At 53.4% G+C, this 24,717-nt stretch overlaps 7 protein-coding genes across 7 annotated transcripts; 3 read left to right on the top strand and 4 right to left on the bottom strand.

Annotated features, from left to right (window-relative positions):
* The first annotated feature begins 151 nt into the window (after positions 1–151).
* Positions 152–4,278, top strand: HER10_EVM0012472 (ribosomal protein L19). Its single transcript, XM_035481866.1, has 4 exons — positions 152–592; positions 682–2,626; positions 2,679–3,335; positions 3,393–4,278. The coding sequence occupies exons 1-4, from the start codon at positions 539–541 to the stop codon at positions 4,016–4,018; spliced, it is 3,282 nt and encodes a 1,093-aa protein (XP_035339009.1). The 5' UTR covers positions 152–538; the 3' UTR covers positions 4,019–4,278.
* Positions 4,279–4,407: 129 nt separating this feature from the next.
* Positions 4,408–8,502, bottom strand: HER10_EVM0001329 (uncharacterized protein). Its single transcript, XM_035482854.1, has one exon. The coding sequence runs from the start codon at positions 7,747–7,749 to the stop codon at positions 4,846–4,848; it is 2,904 nt and encodes a 967-aa protein (XP_035337981.1). The 5' UTR covers positions 7,750–8,502; the 3' UTR covers positions 4,408–4,845.
* Positions 8,503–10,749: 2,247 nt separating this feature from the next.
* On the bottom strand, positions 10,750–13,619 carry HER10_EVM0012228 (uncharacterized protein). Its single transcript, XM_035481626.1, has one exon. It carries the CDS (start codon positions 12,730–12,732, stop codon positions 11,005–11,007), a length of 1,728 nt encoding a protein of 575 aa, XP_035338986.1. The 5' UTR covers positions 12,733–13,619; the 3' UTR covers positions 10,750–11,004.
* Positions 13,620–14,367: 748 nt separating this feature from the next.
* On the bottom strand, positions 14,368–17,135 carry HER10_EVM0007856 (ribosomal protein L10.e). The gene is made up of 3 exons (XM_035477398.1): positions 17,003–17,135; positions 16,368–16,752; positions 14,368–16,307 (listed from the first exon to the last, which is right to left on the bottom strand). Exons 1-3 carry the CDS (start codon positions 17,045–17,047, stop codon positions 16,072–16,074), a joined length of 666 nt encoding a protein of 221 aa, XP_035338603.1. The 5' UTR covers positions 17,048–17,135; the 3' UTR covers positions 14,368–16,071.
* A 218-nt stretch (positions 17,136–17,353) lies between these two features.
* Positions 17,354–18,181, top strand: HER10_EVM0004379 (ribosomal protein L7Ae/L30e/S12e/Gadd45 family protein). Its single transcript, XM_035474027.1, has 3 exons — positions 17,354–17,492; positions 17,550–17,736; positions 17,892–18,181. The coding sequence occupies exons 1-3, from the start codon at positions 17,446–17,448 to the stop codon at positions 17,988–17,990; spliced, it is 333 nt and encodes a 110-aa protein (XP_035338264.1). The 5' UTR covers positions 17,354–17,445; the 3' UTR covers positions 17,991–18,181.
* A 1,720-nt stretch (positions 18,182–19,901) lies between these two features.
* Positions 19,902–22,914, top strand: HER10_EVM0004940 (uncharacterized protein). Its single transcript, XM_035474567.1, has 2 exons — positions 19,902–20,986; positions 21,037–22,914. The coding sequence occupies exons 1-2, from the start codon at positions 20,362–20,364 to the stop codon at positions 22,302–22,304; spliced, it is 1,893 nt and encodes a 630-aa protein (XP_035338308.1). The 5' UTR covers positions 19,902–20,361; the 3' UTR covers positions 22,305–22,914.
* A 424-nt stretch (positions 22,915–23,338) lies between these two features.
* Positions 23,339–24,237, bottom strand: HER10_EVM0011892 (uncharacterized protein). Its single transcript, XM_035481305.1, has 3 exons — positions 23,861–24,237; positions 23,615–23,699; positions 23,339–23,490 (listed from the first exon to the last, which is right to left on the bottom strand). The coding sequence occupies exons 1-3, from the start codon at positions 24,076–24,078 to the stop codon at positions 23,407–23,409; spliced, it is 387 nt and encodes a 128-aa protein (XP_035338961.1). The 5' UTR covers positions 24,079–24,237; the 3' UTR covers positions 23,339–23,406.
* Between the last annotated feature and the right edge of the window lie 480 nt (positions 24,238–24,717).

The following is a 24,717-nucleotide window of genomic DNA, read 5'->3' as shown; positions in this document are numbered from 1 at the left end:
CGGGCTTAACTAGTGTAAGATAGGTAGGCGGCGATTGCGCAAAACCCCACACTGGGCTGGATGGGGAATCGGGGAGTGGGAACACAGTGCCGGCTGACTGACTGAAATGTTGCACAATTCCGGACCCCAGCCGGCCAGATGACATGGGTCTAGGGATGTGAATGGTTGGCGCGAATCTTTGAGGCAAGAGAGGTCTGCTGTACTGCTGCTGGTGGGAGGAGCTTTCCATGTGGCGACGCCCAACCTGCAGCAATTTAGACCAGTGCCAGTGTGTCGTGGATGCTCGGTCGTTGGGAATATTTGTTTAGACGCCTTTGCAGTTGGCAGTAGGTCTGTCTGTGTCTGACAGCTATAACCTACCCTTTTTCTTCTTACGTACAACAAAACATCCAGAGGGCAACACAAGTTAATCCCTATCGCTGCAACCTAGAAAACGAACCACTAGTAGACAAGCTTCTGCGAGCTCCCTTGCTGAGCGCAACCAGACCGACTGCTCCAACACGGCTGACATTTGGGTGATGCGCAACACCCAACCGTGATGAGCTCGTCGAACAACAACCAATGGCCACCTAGGCGGCCCTCAAAACGGAGCGTGAGTTGAATCGGCTGTCGTCCTTTTTTCGGTGAAGCTTGTTGGCTGGTATTGCGCAAATCGTAGCTGACCGCGCGGTGTGATTCTAGAAGCTCCGAAATGGCACCTTCATCGTCCCAGGCACCGGCGAACGCAGCCGCCGCCAATTCTCTCTCCGCGGATCGAGCATCGAGATTCCCCAGCCCGAAGTGAACGGATACCGATCCCTCTTGGCCGCCGAGTCGACCGGCGAGTCTCTCAATGTGGTCAAGCATAATATCAAGACCAGTGCCCTGCACCTCTGGGACTGGCTCATGTCTCCGGCGGGCAAGGGCGTGCTGAAGTGTACCTTGGCATACCTGTTGGCCAGTATGGCGACGTTCCTCTCGCCCATCTCGGCTTTCTTGGGCAAGCCTGATGGGAAGCACGTCGTCGCGACTTTGACGGTCTATTTCCACGCCAGTCGCACGTGGGGCTCCATGGTTGAGGCCGTCGCCATTGCCACCATAGCCGTTCTGTATGCCGAAATCATATCCTGCCTCGCCATGGCCTTTTCCGTTGTGGTAGGAGGCCAGCTCGGCCTCATCCCGCTGTCTCACGTTCTCATCTTGACGTTCTGCATCGGCGGCGGCATGGGTTTCATCGGGTGGGTGAAGCAAAGGCTGAACAACCCCTTGGTCAACGTGGGATGTACCCTTTCTTCGATTGCCATCATCGCCGTGGTCACTAGAGAGGAAGCAATCCACGAAGGGCACTTTTCCGAAGCCAAGATTGTACAAGTACTTAAGATGTTGGCTATAGGCATTACAATCACGGCAACGGTCAACTTCTTTGTCTGGAGGGTGTCGGCACGGGCCCTTTTGCGTTCCTCGATGAATTCGGCCGCAGTATCACTCGCGGACATGCTCTCCATGATTACTCGTGGCTTCCTGAATGGTTCTGAGAACGAGATCATGTCGGGAGACTTTGGCCAGGTTGCGAGACTGTACAAAACGACGTACGGGAAAATGACAAAGAATCTTAGGGAGTCGAAGTTGGAACACTGGGTTCTTGGACGGGAGAAAATCTATAACCTGGAAAAGAATCTCGTCAAGTCGTTGGAGTCACTCTCGCAAGCCATAGGAGGTTTGAGAAGTGCGGCGAACACGCAGTTTGCCTTACTCAAGGAGATGCCGCAGGATCCCATGGGCGGACAGCTTTCTCCCGGAAGCACGGTGTTCTCACCAACGCTGTCTCGCGCCATGTCGCAATACCTCAAGGGTGCCCGGGATCGGTTCGCAACACTGGCGTCGATCGAGGAAGATGACGAATACGACGATGATCTGGATAGCCACCCGAGCCCCGAGGCAACCCCAGACGGCCCTCCGGCGCCACTGCCTACTTTCCGCTCACCGTCAGAGATCTTTGAGCTCTTCATAGCGCTGCTGGGCCCCTCGATGAAGTCTTTGGCATACACTCTTTCGGAGATCCTGAGAGAGCAAGCTTTTGCAAAGGGAGCAGACTCCAAGATTACAGTCAACCCTCATTTTAAGCATAGTTTAAAGGACGCCATGGCGCTGTACAGCAACGCAAGAACTCACGCCCTGCAAGAGCTCTACACTAGTATCGAGCTGGGCCGGGCGAGGTCAGAAAAGATTCAAGCAGACATCGAGGAAGTTGCGGCCGCCTGCGGACATTTCAGTTTCAGTTTGCAGCACGTGGCAGAGGATATTGATGCATACTTGACAGCCTTGGAAGAACTCAAGTATAATCGTGAGATGGGCTCTCGCAGCTGGAACTGGCTGAAGGTCTGGAAGTACTTTTCCTCGCCTGCACAACCCAAGGAATCCGACCCTAGCAACCTAGATACTGAGCGTCTGTTGCATCAACCTATGGAGCCTCCGGAGCAGCCTGTTCGTGCCATCAGGAAATCGGCTCTTCCCAGGGGTATTCCCGACACGATGATCAAGCGCAGAGATACTTTCAGCTGGGATGCCGCTCCCAACGCGAGTATGATTATGAGATTTTTCTCGCAGCAGCTTCTCAAGGGTTTGAGAGTTTTGGCTCGCGATGACAGTAAGTGACTGGTACTCAAAGAGTGCTTAGACACGGCTAATAATTTGGGCAGTCCGATTTGGTGTCAAAGTCGGCTTTGGAGCGATGCTTTGGGCAGCATGTGCCTTCATTCCGGCAACGAGACCGACGTATCAGCACTGGCGAGGCGAGTGGGGCTTGCTATCTTTCATGATTGTCGCGTCTATGACTGTCGGAGCAGCCAACACCACGGGCACTGCAAGGTTTATTGGCACCATTGCCGGAGCTACCTTTTCCTTGACGGCGTGGGCCATCAGCCAAGGAAACGGGGTCGTCCTCGCGTTCCTGGGCTGGATGGTCAGCTTCTTCAGTTTCTACATGATGCTCGTCAAGAACAATGCCCCCTTCGGTAGGATTACGCTTCTCGCCTGGAACGTCACTGTTCTCTACGCCTATTCGTTGTCACAAAAGGTGGATGATGACGATGACGATGAGGGAGGTTCCAACCCTTTGATGTTTGAAATTGTCTATCACAGATTTGTTGCGGTGTCTTTGGGTATTCTATGGGGTATCTTTGTTTGCCGGGCAATCTGGCCGATCTCGGGCAGGAAGAAGTTCAAGGAAGGTCTTTCAGTACTCTATCTCCAGCTTGGCCTCATCTGGAAGAGAGGACCGCTGGCTATTCTACTCCGAAGCGACAACACGAGGTCGTACATGAAAGCCGGAGAAGAGCAAGCACTGCAACGCTATGGTAAGAGACTTGTTCTCTAAACCCGAGCATACCGCATATCGCTGACACAGAGAATAGCCTTCAAGCTTGAAGCCTTGCGTAATTCCGCAAAGAGCGAGTTCGAACTCCGTGGCCCTTTTCCTGATGCCGCCTACGGCCGCATCATGCAGTCCACTAGCAAGATTCTCGACGGATTCCACGCCATGCGGCTCGTGACCTCCAGACGGGGGCAGTTGTCCGCAGGCGAACGAGCTCTGCTCGAGTACACGGCACCAGAGCGCGCGCAACTTTGCGACCGCATCTGCCACGTGTTCCAGGTGCTCGCAAGCTCCATGATGCTAGAGTACCCGCTCACCGACGCGATCCCGTCGGTGGTGGGCAACAAGGACCGACTGCTGGGCAAGATTTATCAGTTCCGCAAGGAGCACCAGCCTCCTTCTCCCATAGTTGGGAATGACTTCGAGGAGCAGCGGCAGGAGGAGAGTGGCAACGGAAACGGCAATGTCGGCGGCAACAATAGCAGCAGCAAGAACAACAACAACCAAATTACCAAGAATGGTGTGGTGTTGGAAGAGAAGGACTTTGCTCTGTTGTACGCGTACACCTTGGTCACGGCCCAGGTCGCGCAGGAGCTCGAGTACGTGCAGAGGGAGATCGAGAACCTCTTTGGCGTGCTGAACACGGAAGCGCTCTTGCTGCAGTAAAAAGAGTTCCCCAATATACATAGAAGAAGAAGAGGATGTTACTGGGTAGAGAGGTGGCGGTGGCATGCAAGCAGTAGAGATTGAGACAGTGAATATGAACTAAACAAAAAGGGGTGACTGGACGGACTGACTGACTGACTGATTGACTTGACGAAACAGGCATGGCGTTTGGTTCCAACACTATATACATACATTACTAGGGATACCTTTCAAGGGGCTTTTGGGCTCAAGAGCGACAAGAGCATGGGTTACAAGGCATGCATGCATACATACATACAAGTAGTCGTAGTAATAGTCATTGAACATTGTTAAACCCACTCTCAGCTGTCTCTCGATTGAAAAATCGCCATGCTTCTCCAACCGGGTAGGGGGTTCCGATGTAATGTTACTTGGTTGTATTGTAGTATTGGAGTCATTGCTATTCTAGCTGTACAATAACAAGAAAAGTGTAGATTTGCGAGCTTTCCCGGCTCGCTAGGCATGGCATCAATCATGTTCTTGACGGCAACGCACGACGCTTTTCCCGTCTTTTCTACCTGACAACCCAATCTGATAAGCCTCTTTTCCGTCGCCGACTTTCACTACGTATCCGAGCCTTCATAGATCGTCAGATGCCAGGGGGACGAAAGAAGCATGCAACCTAGCGCCATCTGAACGCCATGCCATAGATAAAAAGTCGCCTTGTAAACGCCGAATAATAGACACACCAACACACGTCACTGTTTACAAAAACAGCTTTGAACCCCCCCAAACTCGCTGCGTCATCTTCGTCAAAAATAAAACAAATAGCAACGTATATGGAAATATGGTAGCACCAGATATAACGCCTAGTTCCAGCCATGCTGCATCCGATCGGTGTCTTCGTGAATACGAAAGCCTACACCATTGTCGGCGCCAGGCACTTGCCAGCCACGCTGTGTGCTAGGATACTCGGACGGCTGGCTGCTCACCTCCGAGTGAACGTCGTCCTCGGCCGTCGGCGAGAAGAGCGGGTCAATATTCTCGCCGTCGGACATGTGTTCCTGGTCCTCGATGCCGGGCCAAGGCTCATCCTCAGGCAGATGGACCTGCCGCGAGAATGATGAGTCACCCTCACGCTCCGGTGGCACGCGAGCTACCATCTCGATGCTGTAGTCGCTGTCGTCGTCATCGTCGTAAGGGTTGGTGCTTCCGTAATCCGGATCGAGGTTTTCGTCATCGTCGGGGGGAGAATCATCCACCACGACGCCCGTGCCCCGAGGTCGGGTTTCGCCTAGCGGTGCGTTGCTGTACGGAGTCGCATAGTAATGGGGCGTGATGCCACGGGTTGACGGGTGACGCTCATCAGAGGGAATGACACCGGGCATCGGGCTTGGCGATACTGTCCATCGGGGGGTGTTGAGAGGGCGACTCGGCGAACGAGTCGTGCGGCGCCGCTTGTAAGCAGTCGAGATGTTGGGAGGGTTAGGTCGGACTGGAACAGCTGCCCTCTGGCCAAATGATGATACACGACGCTTGATCTGCGACGGCGACATGTTGGCGGGGACTGAGGGAGGAAGCGAGGCGGTGCGGATGTACGGTGGCTTTGTAATCCTTCCGTCCCTCACAGGGGTTTGCCCACGGGCTGCCATGGGACTAGATGATCGCATCGAAGACTGAATCGCAATATGATGCAGCGAAGGGGATGCTGAAACTCGCTGACCAGCTTGACGCATATTCAGAGAAGCTGGCGCGCTCGCGGTCTCGTCAAGATGGTCATGCCACGTCCAGTGATCCTCTTTCGCGTCGGCTTCGGGGACCTCCTGAGTAGCCTGAGAGTCGGGGTAGAAACGGCTCATTTCGCGAAGGCGTTGCCAACTCCAGCCGCTCTCATACGATGGTAGATCTTGGAGATAGGCCTCAGGCTGCGTGATGAACAGACGCGGCTCAGATGATCGCATAATTACAGAGTTGAGAAACGACACGTCCCAGAGGGCAGGCGTTACCATCTCTGCCGGCGTCAAAAATCGGAGACGGGAGTCTTTGTGGATCTTGCGCAGCGGTACCCATGGTTGCTGCAGGCCCAAAAAGCGACTTGTCTTATTGTCGAGGCTGCGTCGACGTGAGGCTGAACGATGACCGCCAGAAAGTTCGGTGAAAGCGGTACCGAACGCAGTATGGATCGCTGCCTGGACACTTCGTGCATCTGATCCTCTAATAGATATAGTTCGCACTAAGCCGCGGCTTTTGAGTCTGCTGTTGATAATACTGGTAGGACTACAGGCCTTTGCCATCAACCACGCGTAGTCATGTCCAGGATCAGCCCATTCTGCGCAGAAGGGTGACTGTGCTCTAAGTGTGTGAGAGCTCATGGTGTTGGGCATCTGAGTCCATTCATCTAAGCTCGAAGTGCCATCGGATTTGAAATCCTGGAGCTCCACCCAGACCCTCCTCAATGGGAAAGGCAGATACACGACTTCAATCTCCCACGGCCGAGTAAGTGTGGGAAGCTGTGACTGAAGTTGGAGGATCTGAGACTGCAGCGTCTGAATCTGGCTGAAGATTTCGCCAGAATGGCCAGCTCGTGCGGTAGTCGTACTCGTAGCGACTGAAACAACGCTGTTGGTAGATTCGTCAAACGTCTGTCGGTCGGCGAGGCGCCCTACAACACTGCCGTTATCATTAATGAGCTTTTCCACTTCCTCGAAGCGAACCTCAAGGTCGGTCACTCGAAGATCCGTGGCGTCATGCTTCTCATGACACTCATCGTGCCCGGCAGCGGAGAATGAAACATTCTCGAGTCTCTCGAGACGGTGTTCGTGACCTTGAACTGTATCCGATAGATTGCGGAATGTATCGCGAGAAGGCCCGGCAAAAACAGCATCCTCCTTGCGGACGCAGGGAGACAGAGCCCTCGGAGTGTCTGCACCATGATCACTGTGGACAATCATAGCGCTGGCGTCGTCCTTGGTAAATTGGTCCTGTGGGGCAGAAGTGACGATATCCTGGAGTCTGTCCTTCCGTAGAGATTGCATGTTAGAAGTAGCAACACCACTAAGTGTTTGGAGACCTTTCCCAGAGAACGGACGAAGATAGCGAGCCTGGCTGGAAGATGTTGTCGAGCTGGGCTGAGACTGCATTAGACATTGGGCTGGTATTGGCGGTAACGAAGTAGAACCGTTTCCGGGCTGGGACTGAATAAAGTCGCCCCAGCTTAACGTATCCTGTAAGGTAGACTCCGGGCGCTGGCTAACATGGTCCATATGACGGGGCCTTGGTTCCTCGGGCTTGCTCGGAGATATAGCCATGGCAGTATCCAGGTTCATGAAGTCCATTGTCGGGGGGTATCCGGTGGGCATACGAAACGACATATCTGGCAATTGTACCGGGCTAAGCGGTTCCCTGGACATCCTTGATCTCTCATTCTCCTGGCGAGGAATGTGGGTGGTGGGTGTGGGCGGAATCGCAGATACAGGCGCGGGTGCTGGAGCCTCGCTCGCGGCGCGTCCGTCATCGTGGAAGCAGGCATGATGCGAACACATACACCAGACGGAGTTATCAGATCCCAGGCTATCTGTATACGCCTTCCCGGCGGCGAAGCGACTCCAGAATCGACGGCATCCGCACTTCGCTCCATTGGCTCCAGGTGTTAAATCCACATAATTGCATGCTCCTCCAGGAAGTTGGACAGGGTTGCGCTGGGCAGCGCCATCGTTGTAGATATCGAAAAATGAAGAGCCCGGCAGAGGGGGATCAAAAGGTGTTGTTGCCATTGGCGGCAGCAATGCTCATCGGGGAGGTCGAGGAGATGTTCGGACGGCGATGGGATGGCGCGGGAGCTTGGGTCCCGGTGAGCTGGGATGAGAGGTCGACGATATTGGTATCGTAGGTCGGTGTCGGTGTGATGGAGGAAGTTGATTGAAACGAGACGAAGGAAATGCCTACGCGGCCCAAACCAGGGCCCAGCTGGGTCGCAATCCGAGAGACCTAGAACATTGCAGCTGCTGTGGTAGTTAGCCCTCTATCCTCTGTCCAATAATGGGAGCTATGTCCTGGATTGAAGCTGGCACTCGCAAGCCTACTGGGGAAACCCTCAGGCCGTAAACACGCACCCGCGACGGAATAGATGTATAACAAATCGGGAAAAGGGAAGTCGGTTTCGCGAGAAGCTTCCGCTTATTTATATCTGCATGCGCCGGCTTGGTGAAGAAATGCGCGGATTGAGCAATGCAGCAGGCGGACGAGACTGGCGAACGATGGAGTGGTGGGGGAGATGTTGTTGATAGAAAGTGAGGCGGTTACTGGATTGGGCAGCACAAGCACGACCGAGGAACCTGGCGCTGGTTGATGTGCGGATGGGCTAATCGAGGCGGAGGAAGTGGGAACCTGGAACAGCACTGGAAGGGAAATGCGCGACAAGTAACCGGGAAGGAGGGAGACGGGTAATTAGGAACGAGGCATGCGAAAAGGTGGAGAAGAGAAACATAAGTTAAAGCAGCAGCAGGGCAAGCTTCGCTCAGGTTTACGGATACCGTTTGCTCGAGGTCACAGTGCATTAGCGAAGCGAGTGGACTTATGCAAGTTGGCAGGAATGACTCGAAAATGGTTACAGGGGTCTCTGATATCTCAGCCGCTGTCCTAAGGCTACCGTTTGATATCTGTTAGAACAAGGTAAACGCTCTGTGTATTCGTATAAACCGTGGTGTGAATTGCGTTTAGATGGCGGCAATTCAAGCTATGATGCGGCATAACACTAAGTGACTAAGTGCTCTAGGTACCATAGGTGTGTGTGGGTTGGTGTGCCTGATGTCGTAGGATTTCGCTTGCATATGGATATCCCATGCTGCGCGCCATGTCGTACAATAGGTACACAAAAGCCCAGTGGACGCCTCTCACTCTGATGTGGTGGGCATCAATGTAAGTCTGTAGCTACCTCAGCGAACCTGAAAAGCTGCCGTGCTGCTTGGGCGCTTCTGCCGCGCAAGATCTTAACCGGCCAGGCCTCCATAGCACCATGGGAACTTGCCTGGGAGGCGACGGGATGGATGGCCACAGCAGGCGCGAGAGCAGACCAGCAGACCAAGAAGCAGGGGGAAGAGACAGCAGAAAAAAGAAAGATGCAAGGATCAGGAGTGATTGGATGTCGACGGCCAGAAACGCGTCTTCGTCTTGCTTGCCTGCCATGGGTTAAAGTGGTCGGCGTGAGGCCCCGCCCGCGTATCCTTGCAAGCTCCACGTCTTCGGAGCCCCGACTGGCATCCAGCGGAAGCATCCCATTGGCTCAACGCCAACTTTGAGCAACTCGGGCACCCCTCTTCTGTTCCTCCCATACCGCAGTACGGAGGAGGTACTCTCCCACGCCAGCCTCTCTCCCACCGCAACTCTGCATGACCGGGTATCTTTGTATCTTCTCGAGTCGCAACTCCAACATTCACAGCGTTTCTGATACCATCAACCAGAAGTCGTTTCTCTTCCCATGACCTTCTGATCGGCCCCCAGTCCTGCTTCTTAGTTCCAAACAACGTGCTCCACTACAGAACAGCGCGGGACCACGATGAGCATTGAGCAAGGGGTATGCCTTTGTGGAGGGGCAGGGTCAAAGAAGCAACGATTAAGATGGCCGTTCCATTCCAGAGATGGAAGGACAGAATCCGAACCATTATCGTTGGTTCGACGCGGTTGGATCGACTATACACTATCCGTAAACCCTTCCTTTTGCCAATTATTTCAGCACAGATCAGAGTCCGGGGACGGCGGCAAAGCACAGTAAAGAAAGTAGCGAAGCACGCGTTCTCCGCGTACCTAGTTGGTTGCGCACTCGATAAAGGCTGACAGAATGTATGGACGTGATGGGCGTGAACGACACAGACGGACCATGGGATAGACAGCAGTACCCTGGATTTCCAGATCCTGGTGTTAGTCGCTTGATGGGCAGAACAGACCAAGCACAAAAGACCACGCTAGGCTGACGCTCAATGATGCTATCCATTCGCAAACCCGTGAGGCGTCCGTCCGGGGTCCCGCACGGCGATCCCGCCCTGTACGCGAGGCGCCCCGATCAAATGACTGGCTTCCAGGCAAAAGCAGCAAGTGGGAAAATCCCCCGCCAGCCTTATCCAAAAAAAAATTCAGGTCGACATTTGTCTAGGTTGTGCAAATCTCAAGAGTCAAGCCTCGCCATGCGTCGTTGGCTGCAAACTGAGTGTAAGCCCTTTCCTCCCTATCGCATGGTGAGGTGTACCCCAAGAAAGGAAACTGTGAACATGGCTTTGGGAAATGGGAGTCACAGCATGGCGCCCATCTGCATCGCTGACTGGTCAAAGGTGGAGACTGTGACGAGTCTTGAGGGACATAATCCATTGTCGATCGTTCGTTTCGCGGAGTCGAGACAAGTTTTGTGAAGTGCGAATGGTTTGTCGCAGACTCACTTTCATCTTCCATATGCCGCGGACAGTGGACTAGGCTGGTAGGCACGTAGGTTGGTACTCGTCGGCTTAGCTGCCAAGTTTGATTGTGTCACTCGACCCGTCCCGCTCGGGGCCAAGGATCCACATATGCCGCCGCCTAGCCGGTCCACCGGCCAGAGTTCCGGAGGACTGGTTCGTTCTTTTGCCGGTACGTCTTTCTCACTCTTTGAGGCAAGCGTCAATTCTAGGTCCATATCTCAGTCTACGCATCATCCACTGATAAAATCATCAGAAAAACGACGTCCATTAATCTCCAGCAATATCACGCAAGTAAGTAATTTGAGATGAATAGCCAAGACGTTTCAATTACGCAAACTCAATAATGTTTATATGATCTGTAGATGCTTAGTAACTCTAAGTCCCTTACTCGTCATGATGTGATATGCTAATGCTGTGCCCAATATCCGTCAAACAAGCGACAGTTCTCAGTAACTCCCGCTGACCCAAATAGTAATACATCTATTGTAGACAGACGCCCGATCATGGCCGGTAGCAGCCGGCCGCAGAGAGTAGAAATGGGACGAATGACTCTGCCCGGCTGTTGCTGATGATCTCGTTTACTTAGACTTCGCCCCAACTGCCCATCGGGCCTACCGAGGCGATGACTGATCCCGTTCCGATAGAACCTCCGATATCCCAATAGTGCCGTGATGAAACGCTGCTCCGTCTCGCCGATCGTCGCGTACTTTGACTCGCACAGCTGGAGGCGTGTCTCATAGCGGCGGGGCTAGATGGTGTCGTCGCCTTGAAAGTCCTCCGCTCTACCTGTCGGGCCCGGGAGACGAGCGGGTGATGCTGGCGCACCCGCGCGGCCTTAGCTGCTGCATCTGGCGTGCTTGAAGTGGCAAGATGGGAAGTACCGGTTGTGAAAGTAGATGAAGGCGTCGACCGCGAGCTGAAGCGGGATCGCAAGTATCTGAAGACGAGGTTGACGTCCAAGTCTTGCTCCCATTCCTCCTGGGTAAAAGTAGCAGGCAATGGGGTTGACTCATCCCTAGTCAAAGGCACGGGAGGATCCAACTGGGGCCGGGTAGCGGGGATGTTGATGGGGCGCGCGTGTTGAACCATTGTTGGCTGGAATTCGGGCATCTTGGTCGATGCTTCTCGTGCTACGGGAGCCATTGCCGTATCAGCGCTCGACTCTGGTATAGCCGGCAGACCTGCGTAAGGAATAGGCATTTGCTGCATGCGAGTGTAAGTCGAGAAGGCACCAGGGTGGTTATGCGGCGAAAGCTGATTGACCATCAGGCCAAGCTCTTTTGCGACACGATCCAACGCCCGCAGCTGCCAAGATGAGTCATTGGACTGTTGAGTGGGTGTGTTGGATAAATCTGCGCCTGTCTTGGGAGTTGTTGACAAGTCATCGTCTGACGGTAGTTGTTCTCCGAGCAAGATTGAGAGTAACCTCTCGTCGATGCCCAGGTCGTTGAGAACCTTGTGGGTGATCCTGGCGAGCAGGCCCCGCTCATTGTCCTGGGTGTCAGTCGACTCGTAGTGCCAGTCCATGCTGTCAGCATCGTCTTCATTTCCGATGACACTCAAGCTTGCAACATCCTCGGCCTTCTTCTCTTCTGTCGTCACAGTTGGTCTGACTGAGACCATGGACTGCCGCCGCCGTCTGGTCTCCCTACTAATTTCCTCTAATAAGATGCGACTCTGCTCCAGTCGCCAAGCTTCGATCCTCTGCATCTTGTGCGTCTCTTGCTCCTCCTCTATTTCCATCTCAAGCTGGGCTAGCTCAAGACTCTCACGGCGCCTTCGCACATGTCTGGGATTGAATCTCTCAAATGCATAGAGCTGCTCCTGGACCTCAGGGTTGTCTAGCCTGAACGAGCCCAGGCCATCATGTGTGGGGAGCACAGGGACGCTTTGCGCCCCAGCAGCACCAGTAGAATGTGTGTAAAGGCTTGGGATCGTCCTGAATTCAGGGAGATGGCTGTCGAGGCTGTCAAGCTCAGCATCGTCCTCGACTGATTCTTCATCGATGGCACTTGAGAGGACACCCGACTGCCGGGACTCTGTGTCGCGGGCCGAGTGTAGGAACGTGTTGAGGCTACCTATGTCACTGAGTCTTGATCGACCCGGTGTGGGAAGTGACTCTTCCTCTTCGCTGAGGTAGGAAGAAGCTGTCGTCGTGTCATCGGCCGGTTCGAAGAGTACCCACGAGTGGGAGGCATCGGTAGCAGTAGGATCTTGAACGTGGAGTTGAGGAATGTCGCGATCCTCCTCTTGCACGGGGCGGGCAGCACGCTGCTGCGAAGGCCGCCGGGTAGGTTGATGGAAAGCCATAGTGTTTGTGTTGTTACCAAGTCGTCGATCTGGCACAAACACAAGCCGAAGAGGTATGTAAGTAGTTGAGTTGTGTTCGTCCGATAAAGGATGGGCGAACAATCACGATAAGCCCCCCCAGTCGCGGTGTCGCAGTGACGCCTCGATAACGGCGCCCCGTATTAATAGCGTGTTTAGTTCAAGTGTTGTACGTTTGTCGTTTGACAACGTCCTAAAGTCGGTGAAGAGTAGGATTTCAAGGTCGAGGTCGATCAGGCATTCATAATAGGAAAGAGGTCAAGAAGTGGTCGAATACAGGCCACACACAGGATATATGTGGCAGCAGTCTACTGGAACCAACAGCGGACAGGAAGGAAGGAAGGAAGAAAGCGGGATGGATGATAAGAAGAGGATAAGGGGGGTGTGAGGGGTGGATCTCTCCTGCTGGGCCACAGCCAGAAAGTACAGGATGACGGTGAATGGGTCTGTCACTGATTAAGGCGTCACCGACTAAAAAGGGCGGGTGCGGGCCAAGTACCTCAGTACACATTACCTACCATTTCGGTCATGTACCTTACACCGCGCGCCGTTACGAGTAACCCCGAAGAAGTGGGCGAACTCGGCGGGACGGCGGGACAGGCGCGGTATTCTCAGACAACGACCTCAAGCCGGGGAGACACAGAGACATACAGAGAGCCCAAGGGAAAAAGCAGATTGGAGGAGCCACAAGTGTACACTACGGCTACCTGCTGGAGTCTGGAAGGGGGCGCCAGGCGGGTGAATGGCGCAGGGTCGGAGTGAAATGGGGTGTGGATGATGTGCTCGCGTGCGGCGGGCAAGGGATCCAAGGACAAAACCACCACTTCAACTCCACGGAACCTTTGACTTTTGATCCATGACTCTGGGACATTCCGGTTGTCGGTTGAGCAGATAGGAGAAGAGGAAGAAGAAATAAACGCAAGGTGGGGATTGGAGAGGTACCCAAGTTCCAGGTTCCAACCGCTGAGCAAGCTTTGAGGAGGGGAATAGGTACAAGCTTTGGACTACCGGTTTTTTGTCCTCCGTCCTGATTTGAGGTGGTTTACTTAGAAGGGAAGGCCAGAGATCACCACGACGTCCATCCGCCATGCTTCCCCCAGAGTGTCAGAATGCCTGAGCGCCCAAAAAGTGACAGCCCACTCACCCACCTCATACATGGACAGACTTGTGAGCTGGGCTGATTTGACTGATGAGGTGCTGATGGCGTTAGGGCCCTCTTAGAGACTGGCTGGCTCGCCGTCTACTGGCTACGCGGAGGGTCTGCCACACCTTTCCCGTATGCAATAGTTCAGATGCGCCCTGAGCGGCGGACATGATGATTGATGAGACATGGCGGCAGCACTCGAATGGAGGGGGGGCTATGAACTCTGTTGTGTTTTCTTCCCTGGTAAACGCAAGTTGGAGCGCCTCTAGAGCGGATGCGGGCACGACGGGATAGAGAGAGAGGTCAGGTTATGTTGGTGTCATTTCTCGGAGCATTCGAAATCATACCGCCAGCTTCGCACGACGGTTGCAGATACGCTCAGCAGATAAAGCCAACATCATCCTAAGAACACCTTCCAAACTGGAGACTACGAATTATGGAGCATTATCCCCTTGGCCATTTCTTCCTGTAGAATAGCATCTGCCTCGTACGTAAAGCCACCGAGGGGTTGGTGTCACGTTGGTGGCTATCTTTCCCCGACCAACAAGCAGATCCATGCTTGCCATGATGCCTTCTTTGTTAGTCGCAGCAGTTTAGGAAATCCCATCGAAATGGAAGACAACCGCCCACCAGCTTATCACCGAGATCAATGCCCCTCCCAGCTCCGAGTCTACTTTGATATGCTAGGGCCCCATTCAGCATCGGAAGGGGGAAGGGAAAGGAGAGAAATTTTGTGCAATGTGTCACCCATTCCACTCTGGATGCTTTGGAAACTGACTCTTTTCGCTCATTTTCGGGTAGTTGGCGACCCTCATGCCGACTTTCGGAGCAAGCTTGGGGAGGTTTCTCGAACCTCTCACGAGTCGTAAACCCTCAGGAGTCAGAAGGTCCCAAAGGTACTTTCTGGTCTCCTCAACCAAACAACCCGGGACAGTCTAGAGCCCAGAAAGACATTTCAAACTTCGCGGACCGGTACCTACCTCCCTATCCCAACGTCTCTCCAAGAAAGTCTCACACCGAGCACCATCCGAAATCCCGATAACGTCATTTAGGTCACCTGGGATCTCGGTGGGACCTGATCGCCGCCCACGCTGCACCACCACACCGTCCCTCTCCTGAGTCCTACTACTGAGAGAGTTGAGTCCGTCGGCTCGACCGCCTGCTTGTTCCAGGTTCTCCGTTGGTCGGTGTCTGCACCCCAATCTCATTCCCGCCAACCAGCCCTTCACCCCCAGATCTGATGTCGGCCTTTGACTGGCGCGCACCCATCCCGTCGCCCTGCGCTTACACCTGCTGCTGCACCTCTGACAGGGCGCTGCTGTTCAGGCGGTTTGGCGGGCTGTTCCTGCACTGGCTCCCAATACTACGATACATGACCGCAATTACGCAAGTAAGATGCTATTCTTGCGTACTTTGTCCATACGATGTATTCAGGACCTGTGTCCGTAGACTCTCAGCTCACGGTGTCTGATTCAGCCGTTGCGCTTACGAGATCACGGTCGCTTTCCGGGTCCCCGAGAGAAAAGGGACAAGTTTTTTTTCCTTTCCTTTCGTTTCTTCTGTGCATTTCTCAGCATGAATTACGTACTATTTGCCTCACAAAGGCTCCATCCCATACAGCATCAAACCTCGCCACTTTTTTTTTTTTTGTGAAATTAGATGGTGGTTCCCTCTCAGTGACTCCTGTCAGTGTCAAGACATCCCAGGCGAAATTGAGCAGATGATGGATGGAGGGGTTCGTCCGCGTGACCCAGCTGAGGCCGTGCCCGCCGGCCTCGTGGTGTCACACTCTGCTGCGGGTGATCCACGGGCTCTAAAGTGTCTGGCGCAGCATGTCACTTTAGAAACTTACCATTTCAGGTTGACATCATCCTTGGTTCAGCCTCACGTATCTTGGCTCATCTGCAGGTCTCAAAATGATGGATGGTATCTGTCTTTATTTCCCGCTAGGCTCGATCATCAAGCGTTTTCTGAAGCCCAACTCATGAAGCTAGTACGCAGTTGATAATCCCGTTCCCATTCGTCATGTAGCATAGAGGCATGATGTTGTGAAGTGTCAATGATTGAATTCCTATCTAGAGTCTGCCGCGGCATGACTCTCATCATGTTGACATGCAACCACTTTAGACGCCAGCCCGTAGAAACCCAAATCCCAGAAGAAAGCTGAAACCACTAACTTAAGCCTCGGAGGCGAAAGCATCGGGGAAGCGCTTCATGTTCTGCTCGAGGGAGCCGTGGTTGGCAAGGAACTGGACGTAGGCACCGTCGACCTTGACACGGCCAGCGGCCTTCTTCTCGAGGTACTCCTCGCGGCGAAGGGGGGTGAAGCCCCAGTTCTTGGAGATAATGATTTTCTGGCGACCAGGGAACTTGTACTGGGAGCGGCGGAGGGCCTCGAGGGCAACAGCCTTGTCTGTGGTGTGTGTTAGTGATATCACTTTCTCGTTGGTTTCTTGAGGGAGGTGAGACGTACTGGAGTCACGAGTACGGATGGACATGATGATCTGGCCAATGTTGACACGGGCGACAGTGCCGTTAGGCTTACCCCAGGCACCACGCATACCAGTCTGAAGTCTATCGGCACCGGCGCAAGACAACATCTTGTTGATACGGACGACGTGGAAGGGGTGGGCGCGGACGCGGAGGTGGAAGGACTCCTTTCCGGCGGTCTTGACGAAGTACTTGTTGGCGCAAATGCGAGCGGCTTCGAGAGCCTCGGAACTCAGCTGCTCGTACTCGTTGGAGACCATGTGGATGCAGAGAGGGAAGTCATCGACAGTCGCCTTCTTGCGGCCAAGATCGAAGATGCGAATCTTGGGGTCGGGGACACCGCGGTTGAAGCGCGACTTGGGGTACGGCTGAAGAAATGATCAGTTAGTATAACGACCGATGTCTGGATGTTGCTCCCAAGCCTGCGATAATCCCCTCCATCCCACTTCATCAAGTGCGTCATTCCGATCGTCGAAAATCAGAGAAAAATTGTTGCCCAGTTCCCCGTCAACGCGTCGCCTCTTCCCAAGCAGTACTTCGATCCTCCTCTTTCGATGCGCGGGATTTCGTGGGATGTCGGAATTCGCGGGAGTCCAGGGTTTGACAGGAGTCGCTTACCTTGTTCTTGCAGTACCGGTAGCAACGGGCGGGACGACGGGCCATTTTGACGGTATTGAGATCTCACGGGATCACTCGTTACTGCTATGTGTTGGTTAGTTGGTGGGTTGGGATTCGTCTCCAGAACCTGGGCGTCACTCACTTTTGAATAGGTTGCGGCGATTGCGATCAGACAAGGACAATACGATTGATTTCTCAGCAAAGCGGAATGAGCAGGTGGCCATGCTGGGGGTCCACTTTAGGGTTAAGAGCGCGGTGCATACGCACCATTGATTGGATGCGCCTTGCCGAAGTGACTCCCCGGCGTGTGGGGCTTACAAATCGAAAAAATAAACTCCAAAACTCCGCGATCTTTTTTTCCCTTTGCGAACGACAACCAGCCTCAACGCCCAGCGACCACCAGACCTAACCACCCAGCCAATTCACCCGACAAATCATTCGCAATGGCTCCCGTTAAGAAGGCGAAGAAGGACCAGAACTCCATCAACAGGTATGCTGATTTGCATCCAAAATGTCTTGCTCTGGCAATGGTCTAACCCTCTCGTAGCAAGCTTGCTCTTGTTGTCAAGTCTGGTCGCATCGTGCTGGGATACAAGGAGACCCTCAAGACCCTCCGCACCGGCAAGGCCAAGCTCGTCCTCATTGCTGGCAACACTCCTCCTCTCCGCAAGTCTGAGCTCGAGTACTACGCCATGTTGAGCAAGGTCCCCGTTCACCACTTCGGTGGCACCAACGTAAGTTGTTCTTGCACAGATGGGAGCTGGCACTGCCTCGCTCCCGACCTTCTCTTGCTACCGATCTCGAAGACCTCCAGTCTCTTGGTCAACCCAGCGAAGAAGTCTCTCAGGCTTTGGAGGGTGAACAAAGCTAACTTGCTACCCCTCTTCAGATCGAGATGGGAACTGCCGTCGGAAAGCTCTTCCGCTGCGGTACCTTGGCCATCATCGATGCCGGTGACTCCGACATCCTCAGCGACCAGGTCGCTTAAGTGGATTGAGTCCGGTCTGGCTGGTAACGGCGTTGGGGAATATGGTCGAAGGAAACGGAAAAATGCATCCCGCAAATCGGGATCGCGGCTTGGGATATGCCGCTATGATACCTCGGGATTGTCAAAAGGACATGACTTTATGAAAGATCATAGGCACTTTGAATCAAAAAGGACTCGCCTGTTACTCAGCCATTTTACGATGTCATTCGGTGTTTCTGGATCGCGTGACCACTCAACAAATGTCCTTACTATGCTGGAATCTGAGAAGACGAGGTGCATTGTTACATGCCAGCCCTAAAAGCGAAATGGCAGTCAAAGGCAAGACAGCAACTGACAATGACTGACATATTGAATAATCCCTAGTTGCTGGCGGGTGACTCTTTATTCCGATATCATACTTCAACCCGGCCTCGGCACCAGGGACTTTTTTTGTCATAAAGTTGGCTACCCACCCCGCCATCCCTGTGCTCGGAAGGTAAACAACCCCATGGTTGTCGAGTCTGTCGAGCCCAATGCTTACCATTTTACCGGCTCATGGTCAGGAAATTAGCTGGAGATCTGACAGGGCTTCTGGGCCTTGAGCCTGAATCTGGAAGGCCGTCAGAAGTTTTGCATTGATGGCAACATGAGAATAATTTCACGGTTCCCACCACGGTGAGTTCTGGCCGGTCTCGTGCAGAGTGCCGTCCAATGACTCGATGGGATCCCTGGGTACAAAGACGGGCCGAGCCCACTAACATCGACGGGCTCCGCATTCCAGCTGCTCACGACGGGGAGAATAGGGGTGCAGGTTGCGTGAGACCCTTACCCGTTGCATGTGCTTGCTAAGACAGCTTGGTGGCTGTCTACTACTGACAGGTACCTGATTACCAGTGCTCCTGACAGTCAACCAGCAGACGACCGGAGCACAGGCTAAAGTGAAGCGAACGTGACCAAGAGCTACTCACCAAGGGCAATGCCTGGCTGTCTGGACGGCGAACGAGGGTGTTTCAGTCGAGATCCAGAAAGCATTGCGATCCTATTCGTTCATGATGGTTCTTGCGGTCTACGTGTTATTGTTATTGGAAACGCAATGGGCTGGTATCACTGAATTCGACCTATAAACGTACTTAGTATTCCTCAATTTCATACCTGGTCGTCTAGAAGCCAGCTCTCCGAGTGACCCAAGAACTCGGAAAGAAACCATACAGCAAAGAAGGTTATCATTCATCCCATCTCAACCAAAGACGAGACGGCGTCTGCAGCACCACATTCGCAGCGCTGGCCACTGCCTGGCACTGCCGTCATCGCCCGCCATCCACTCAAGCTTCGAGCACCACGTGACCAAGAGACGGGACTGAAACGAGAGTTACCTCGGACGCATCCCAACGAGTGTAGTCTCAGCTCAGCGCAACGCAATACGGGACCGAACAAGCCTGAAAGGCAGCGAAAGGATTCATCGAAAATAGCACGCCAGAGAAGGTTTCCGTTGCCTGACCTACCACACTAATTTGCGCCGTCAAGAAGGTGTCAAACCACTCGAGAGTTCCACGGTGACCTGCCTGCCTGCAAACTACCCCCAGGTACCTACGGATAGGCTTTGCTGGATGACGGTCAGTCTTCAGAGGCGTTCACAGGTAAAGTTAGTTAGTGCGTCCACGGCATTCCCGTCTCTTTTGCAGTCTGCACTCTGCAGGGTGCTCAAGCAACAAGCAACGCAACCCGGCGAAAACGGTTAGTGGCGCCGGGGTTGGAAGGGTGAAGAGCATTGTTCTCGTTCCATTCCTCGTTTCCTGGTTGGCCCACGTCTTCCCCTTCCTGCACGGGCTAGCGAATTAGACCCCCTGGAGCAGCCCCGAAATATCGGAAATTCACTGCAACCTGTGGACTGGACAACCGACACCGACACCGACACTCGCTGCACTTTCCCCTCGAAAGAAGAGAGGAACCCAACCTAAGTGTCTACTTGGGAATACAAAGTACTTCCATTGTCTAAGAGGCACTTCCTGCTGGGCTGACACCGTCTGACTTAAGCTTGCAAATCTGCTGCACACCCTCCCGTTCTGCACCGCACTCCTATTTGGCTATCATTTGCCTTTCGCATATCTGGGGAGCCCAACGATCGACAACTTTCCCGCTGTTGTGTGTTCCGCGTCACCTGTTCCAAGCATAAGCAACTACATACATTTGGTGAGATAGCCTCTTCTCTCTGGAACGGAACATCGTCACTACAGAAATAGCTTTCCGCACTGCCCTTGACCGCCAACTCTTTTTTTTTTTTTCCTTCTCCCCTTCCCGACGAGTCTCCCCGCTTACCTCCGTTTCCCCAGGTAACCCTCCGCTGCGAACTGCAACAACAATCATCGCCACAACAAAGCCTCACCGCGATACCATGTCCGCTGCTACAGCAAAGAAACCGCCCGCTGCGGGCGTCGGTCGCGTTTCCTCGACAGATTCTGCATCAAACCCTTCTGCTTCTCCTGCGAGAACGCCAACGCGATCCTCCACGCCCACGGCTGCTTCTGCTGCGCGCAGAGCACCAGCTCGCTCAGGAACTCCCGTTTCCGCTCGTGCAGCTGCAACAAGGCGAGACTCTGTCCTGAGCAACAGCAATGGCAACGGTAGTTCTGAGGCCGAGGAGGCTGCGAGAGCCGAAACCCTTGCGCTATTGGACGACCTAAAGGAACGCCTTTCCAAGGCCGAAATCTCCTCTGATCAGTACAGGAAACAGGTCGAAGTGCTGCAGACGAGATTAGACGATGCAATCAAGGAGTCTTCCAAGTTGGAGGAGAAGGTGCACGAAACTGAAGAGCAGATTGAGTCGCTGAAAAATGAGAAGAGAGATGCCGCCAAGAAGATGCGAGAGATGGAAGCAATCTACGAGGCCGAGCGAAGCTCCATGACCAAGGAGAAGGAAGAAATGTCCAACAGAGAGGAGGAGATGCAGACCATCATCCAAAGACTGAAGGACAACTTGTCGCAGCGAAATGATGAGGAGGGCCGTCCTTCAAGACAATGCAAGTTTGACCCTGTCAAGCTAGAAGGCCCGAAGCTAACAATTCTTCAGCAGCAGCAACATCTCCCAACGTTGACAACGGCAGTTTCGCCCCTCCTTCGTCCCTCAACCGCAGCGATTCACGAAACAACTCGAAGCTTTTGCTCCAGAAGGACAAGCTGATCGAATCCCTGCGGCTCGAACTTGCCGAGGCTCAAATCAAGCTGGTCGAGTCTGAGAACCAGGGTGGCGGCAGACTGCAGGAGGTCGAACGCCTGCTGATGGAAGCCCGCATGGCCAATGCCCGCCTCATGGAGGATAATGAGAGCTACCAATTGCTTCTCCAGGAAAAGACGCTCAATGGCGATTTCTCTAAGAATGATTTCAGCTATATGGGTGTTTCCGCCAACCAGGATGCGCTCAACGCGCTGGAGGGCCGATCCGGAGGCGCAAGCTTGGCAGATGAGCTGTCCGAGGATGCATCAGATGCCGGTGGTAACGACAACGAGCATTCCCGCCGCCTCGAATCGGAGCTCAAGTCCATGAAGGACCAGAATAAGGCGTTGACCCTTTACATCAACAAGATCATTGAAAGGCTTCTGCAGCACCAAGATTTCGAGCACATCTTGGATACCTCCACCGAGATCAAGCCGGCTGCAAACACCAACAAAGATCTCCCCGCTCCGCCGAAGGAGGGCGCGTCCGGAGCGTCGCTATTGCAGCGAGCCAAGACTATGGCCGTCGGCCCGAACAAGCCCAAACAAAGGCCCATGTCTTACATGCCTTCGGCCCAACCAGCCAACTCGGCACATACGGACCCAGAGACGGCACCTCGCATTCCTATCGGGAATATGACCCGTTCCTCCAGCACCCGCCGTGCGCGCCCGATGAGCGAGCAGTTCACTGGTGTTAACCTCGTTAATCAGATGTACCGGGGACCGGATGGACCTATTTCCCCGCCGCTCGGCTCCCCTCGTACTCCGCGAACGTCGCAGACCTTCTTCGGTGGCAACCCCAACGCAGCCGCGCGGGCACCCAGCGGTCAGCAAGCACCCACAGCAGGTAACTTCCCCGGCATGCGCAGCGAGACCTCGAGCACCAGCGGCGACTCCAACGACCTCACTGGTACGCCTCCCTCGCAGTCCCCTCCGCGGTCTCACCACGAGAAGCAGACCACTTTCGCTGGCAACAAGCCCCGTCCTCTGCGCCTGGTGCAGGAGAACAACGAGGCCAAGCAGGAGAACAATAAGCGATCCAGCTGGATGGGCTGGGCCTCCGGCTGGGGCAAGAAGGAAGAGGGCGCCGCTGCCCCCGGATCCAACGAAGCCATCCCCGAGTAATCGGCACATACTGACGCCGTTATGTTTATGACCTCCTTCTTTGCTTTGCATCGCATAGATTTCTTCCCTCTTATCCAACCTCATCTTAGTACCGGACTTGGGCATTGTTGGATAAGGAAAGCAAAAAAGATACACGACGGGATACCCCCTGATCTGCGCTGCTTGGTTTTCTCTATGCACACGGGGTCTCGGTTGGCATTTGCGGGTAGTGTACGACGAAATATTGGGTCTGGAGGCGCTGTCCATTTTGTGGATACTATTGTTTGGCTTCTTTCCTCTTCTTATGGCTATATGTTTATGCCTTTCTATATTTTGGGTATCAAACACTACACTATATCTACTCTTCAGTTTTCACGGGGGAAAGGGAGACACGCAGGGACATTTGTATGGACTGCTGGAGATGGATGTGGATGATTGACATGGAGAGGGGAGCTTCCCTGGCGGTGTTTTGCTTCTTCTTCAATCATGAACAGGCAGCATTACCTTGAATGGGTGCTGGAAACTTGATGACAAGCGTCTGCTACTACGATATGGCTTTACGGATGTATGAGTCCTTTTGGCTATGGCCGGGCTAGACGCAATGTTGGATAGATACATGAGTAATGCTAAGATGGTTTGACGTTAGTTAGACTTTTGTTCCTCGTCTCTCGCAATGTCTGTGATGCCGTGTACTGGTAGCCTCCAGGTCCGGACCAGGTTGTATGATTTGTAAGATCTCCGGCACGCGAGGAGGCTTGACTGTCCAAGAGGTTCATTGTAAGATGCATTTCCTATCAAGCTCGAAGCTGAAGATGATAGGAAGAAGGACAAGAAATATGCTTCATCTTCGCTCAACTGAATACTCAATGCAGAAATCCGCGTGAGCCTAGAAACACTCCAGGCTGTCTCCACTGTCTATTTCCATAGAAACGGAACCATTGCATACACGTGAGTGGTCTAGACTTTTCATACTACCGCGATCTCGTCTTCACACCTTGCTGGCTCTGTTGTGATTCACTGATAGGGGGACTTGAAAACTTCCTGCTTTAAAGTATGCTGTTGTTGTGACTTTATTTTTTTCACTTGATTCTTTATTCAAGGGCTATCAGTGCTCTCCAAGCGCTTACAACCGACTGCTGCCGCTGCCGACAAAGGCGTCAAGCTTCTTCTGGTCGTAGACGTCCGCCTCCACCAGCTTCTCCCATTTCTATCATTTCACATGGGTTAGTAAAGCTGCGATCAGTCTTTCCTAATGCGACAGCAAAGGGAATAGGCGAAAAATGAGGGAGGAGAATGGGAACAATTTTGGAGCCAGACAGCAAATGACGTACCTTGTCTCCTGAGACCTTGATGAGGGTAGGCAGGTTAGTCACGTTGAACGGCGCCTGTCTCCACGGGTTCTCCTTCGTTCTCCATCTGTCATGAAAGTAGTCATCAGCAAAAAAAAATTTCATTTTTAACGGTCTCGATTCTGAGGGGAAGGTTTCCCGCAGACTCGATAAAAAGCAGCTTGTTTCAATGCAACTACTATACTATACACGAAGAAGGGGGGGAGGGGGGAGACAGATTCAACTCACTCATCGGGCAGCCCCGCGTAAACAACCCGGACGGTCTGTTCGCCGCCGCCAAACTTCTTCTCAATGTACGGCTCCGCGGCGGTGCAGTCGCCGCACCAAGACCTTCCGTTGCGGTGCGAGGCGTAGACGACGAGGAACGCCGGCTTGCTCTCGCTGGCCTCGGCCACGAGGGCCGCGGCGACGGCTGAAGCGGGCTCCTTTGTGGTGATGACGGGCATGGTGTGTATCTATGTGGTTTTTTCTTATGGGCAAGATAGTTACGTTTAAATGTGAGCAAGTATCTAGTTCAAAGCGAGTGGAAATAAGCGACTCGATTGCTGTTCTCGAAGTGTTATATGACTCGGGAAGAAGGGTAGCCAGCGAATGGCATAATACACTGAGTCGTTTGCGTTATTTCGAGGGGTGTTCACGAATACGCAAGATGGCATGTCCCGAAGCTTATCCGAATGCCTCACACAAAACGTGCTCTTCTCGAGCCCGGCAGAAAACCACAAACGCCTCTCGTGTGAAGTGAAAATGGGCATCTCTAATTAGCGACTCTGGCTATAATAAGATTTGCTGGACGTAAGTAAGTAAGCCATCGCAAAGCTGGAAATTCGCCAGCCCGCGTGAGTGCGAGAAGGACGGAAACCCTGCAACAACACATAGTCTAGTGTAGTAAAACCCCCCATGGAACTGTACGAACATTGTCAGCACTCCAAATGCCTGACAAATTTACTCTATTGGTCAAAAGAGTAAAATATTTATGACAACTGTGAGATTCGAACTCACGCCTCTTTCGAGACCAGAATGCTCCCTGGTATCAGGGAAGACGTAGGTTGCTTTTAGACAAGCCTGTTATCTTGAGTCTGGCGCCT

Source organism: Colletotrichum scovillei (genome assembly GCF_011075155.1).
Source record: "Colletotrichum scovillei strain TJNH1 chromosome Unknown Contig00001, whole genome shotgun sequence".
Taxonomy (NCBI): Eukaryota; Fungi; Ascomycota; class Sordariomycetes; order Glomerellales; family Glomerellaceae; genus Colletotrichum; species Colletotrichum scovillei.
Note: the sequence above shows the minus strand (reverse complement) of the source record. Positions and strands in the feature narration are given on the sequence as shown.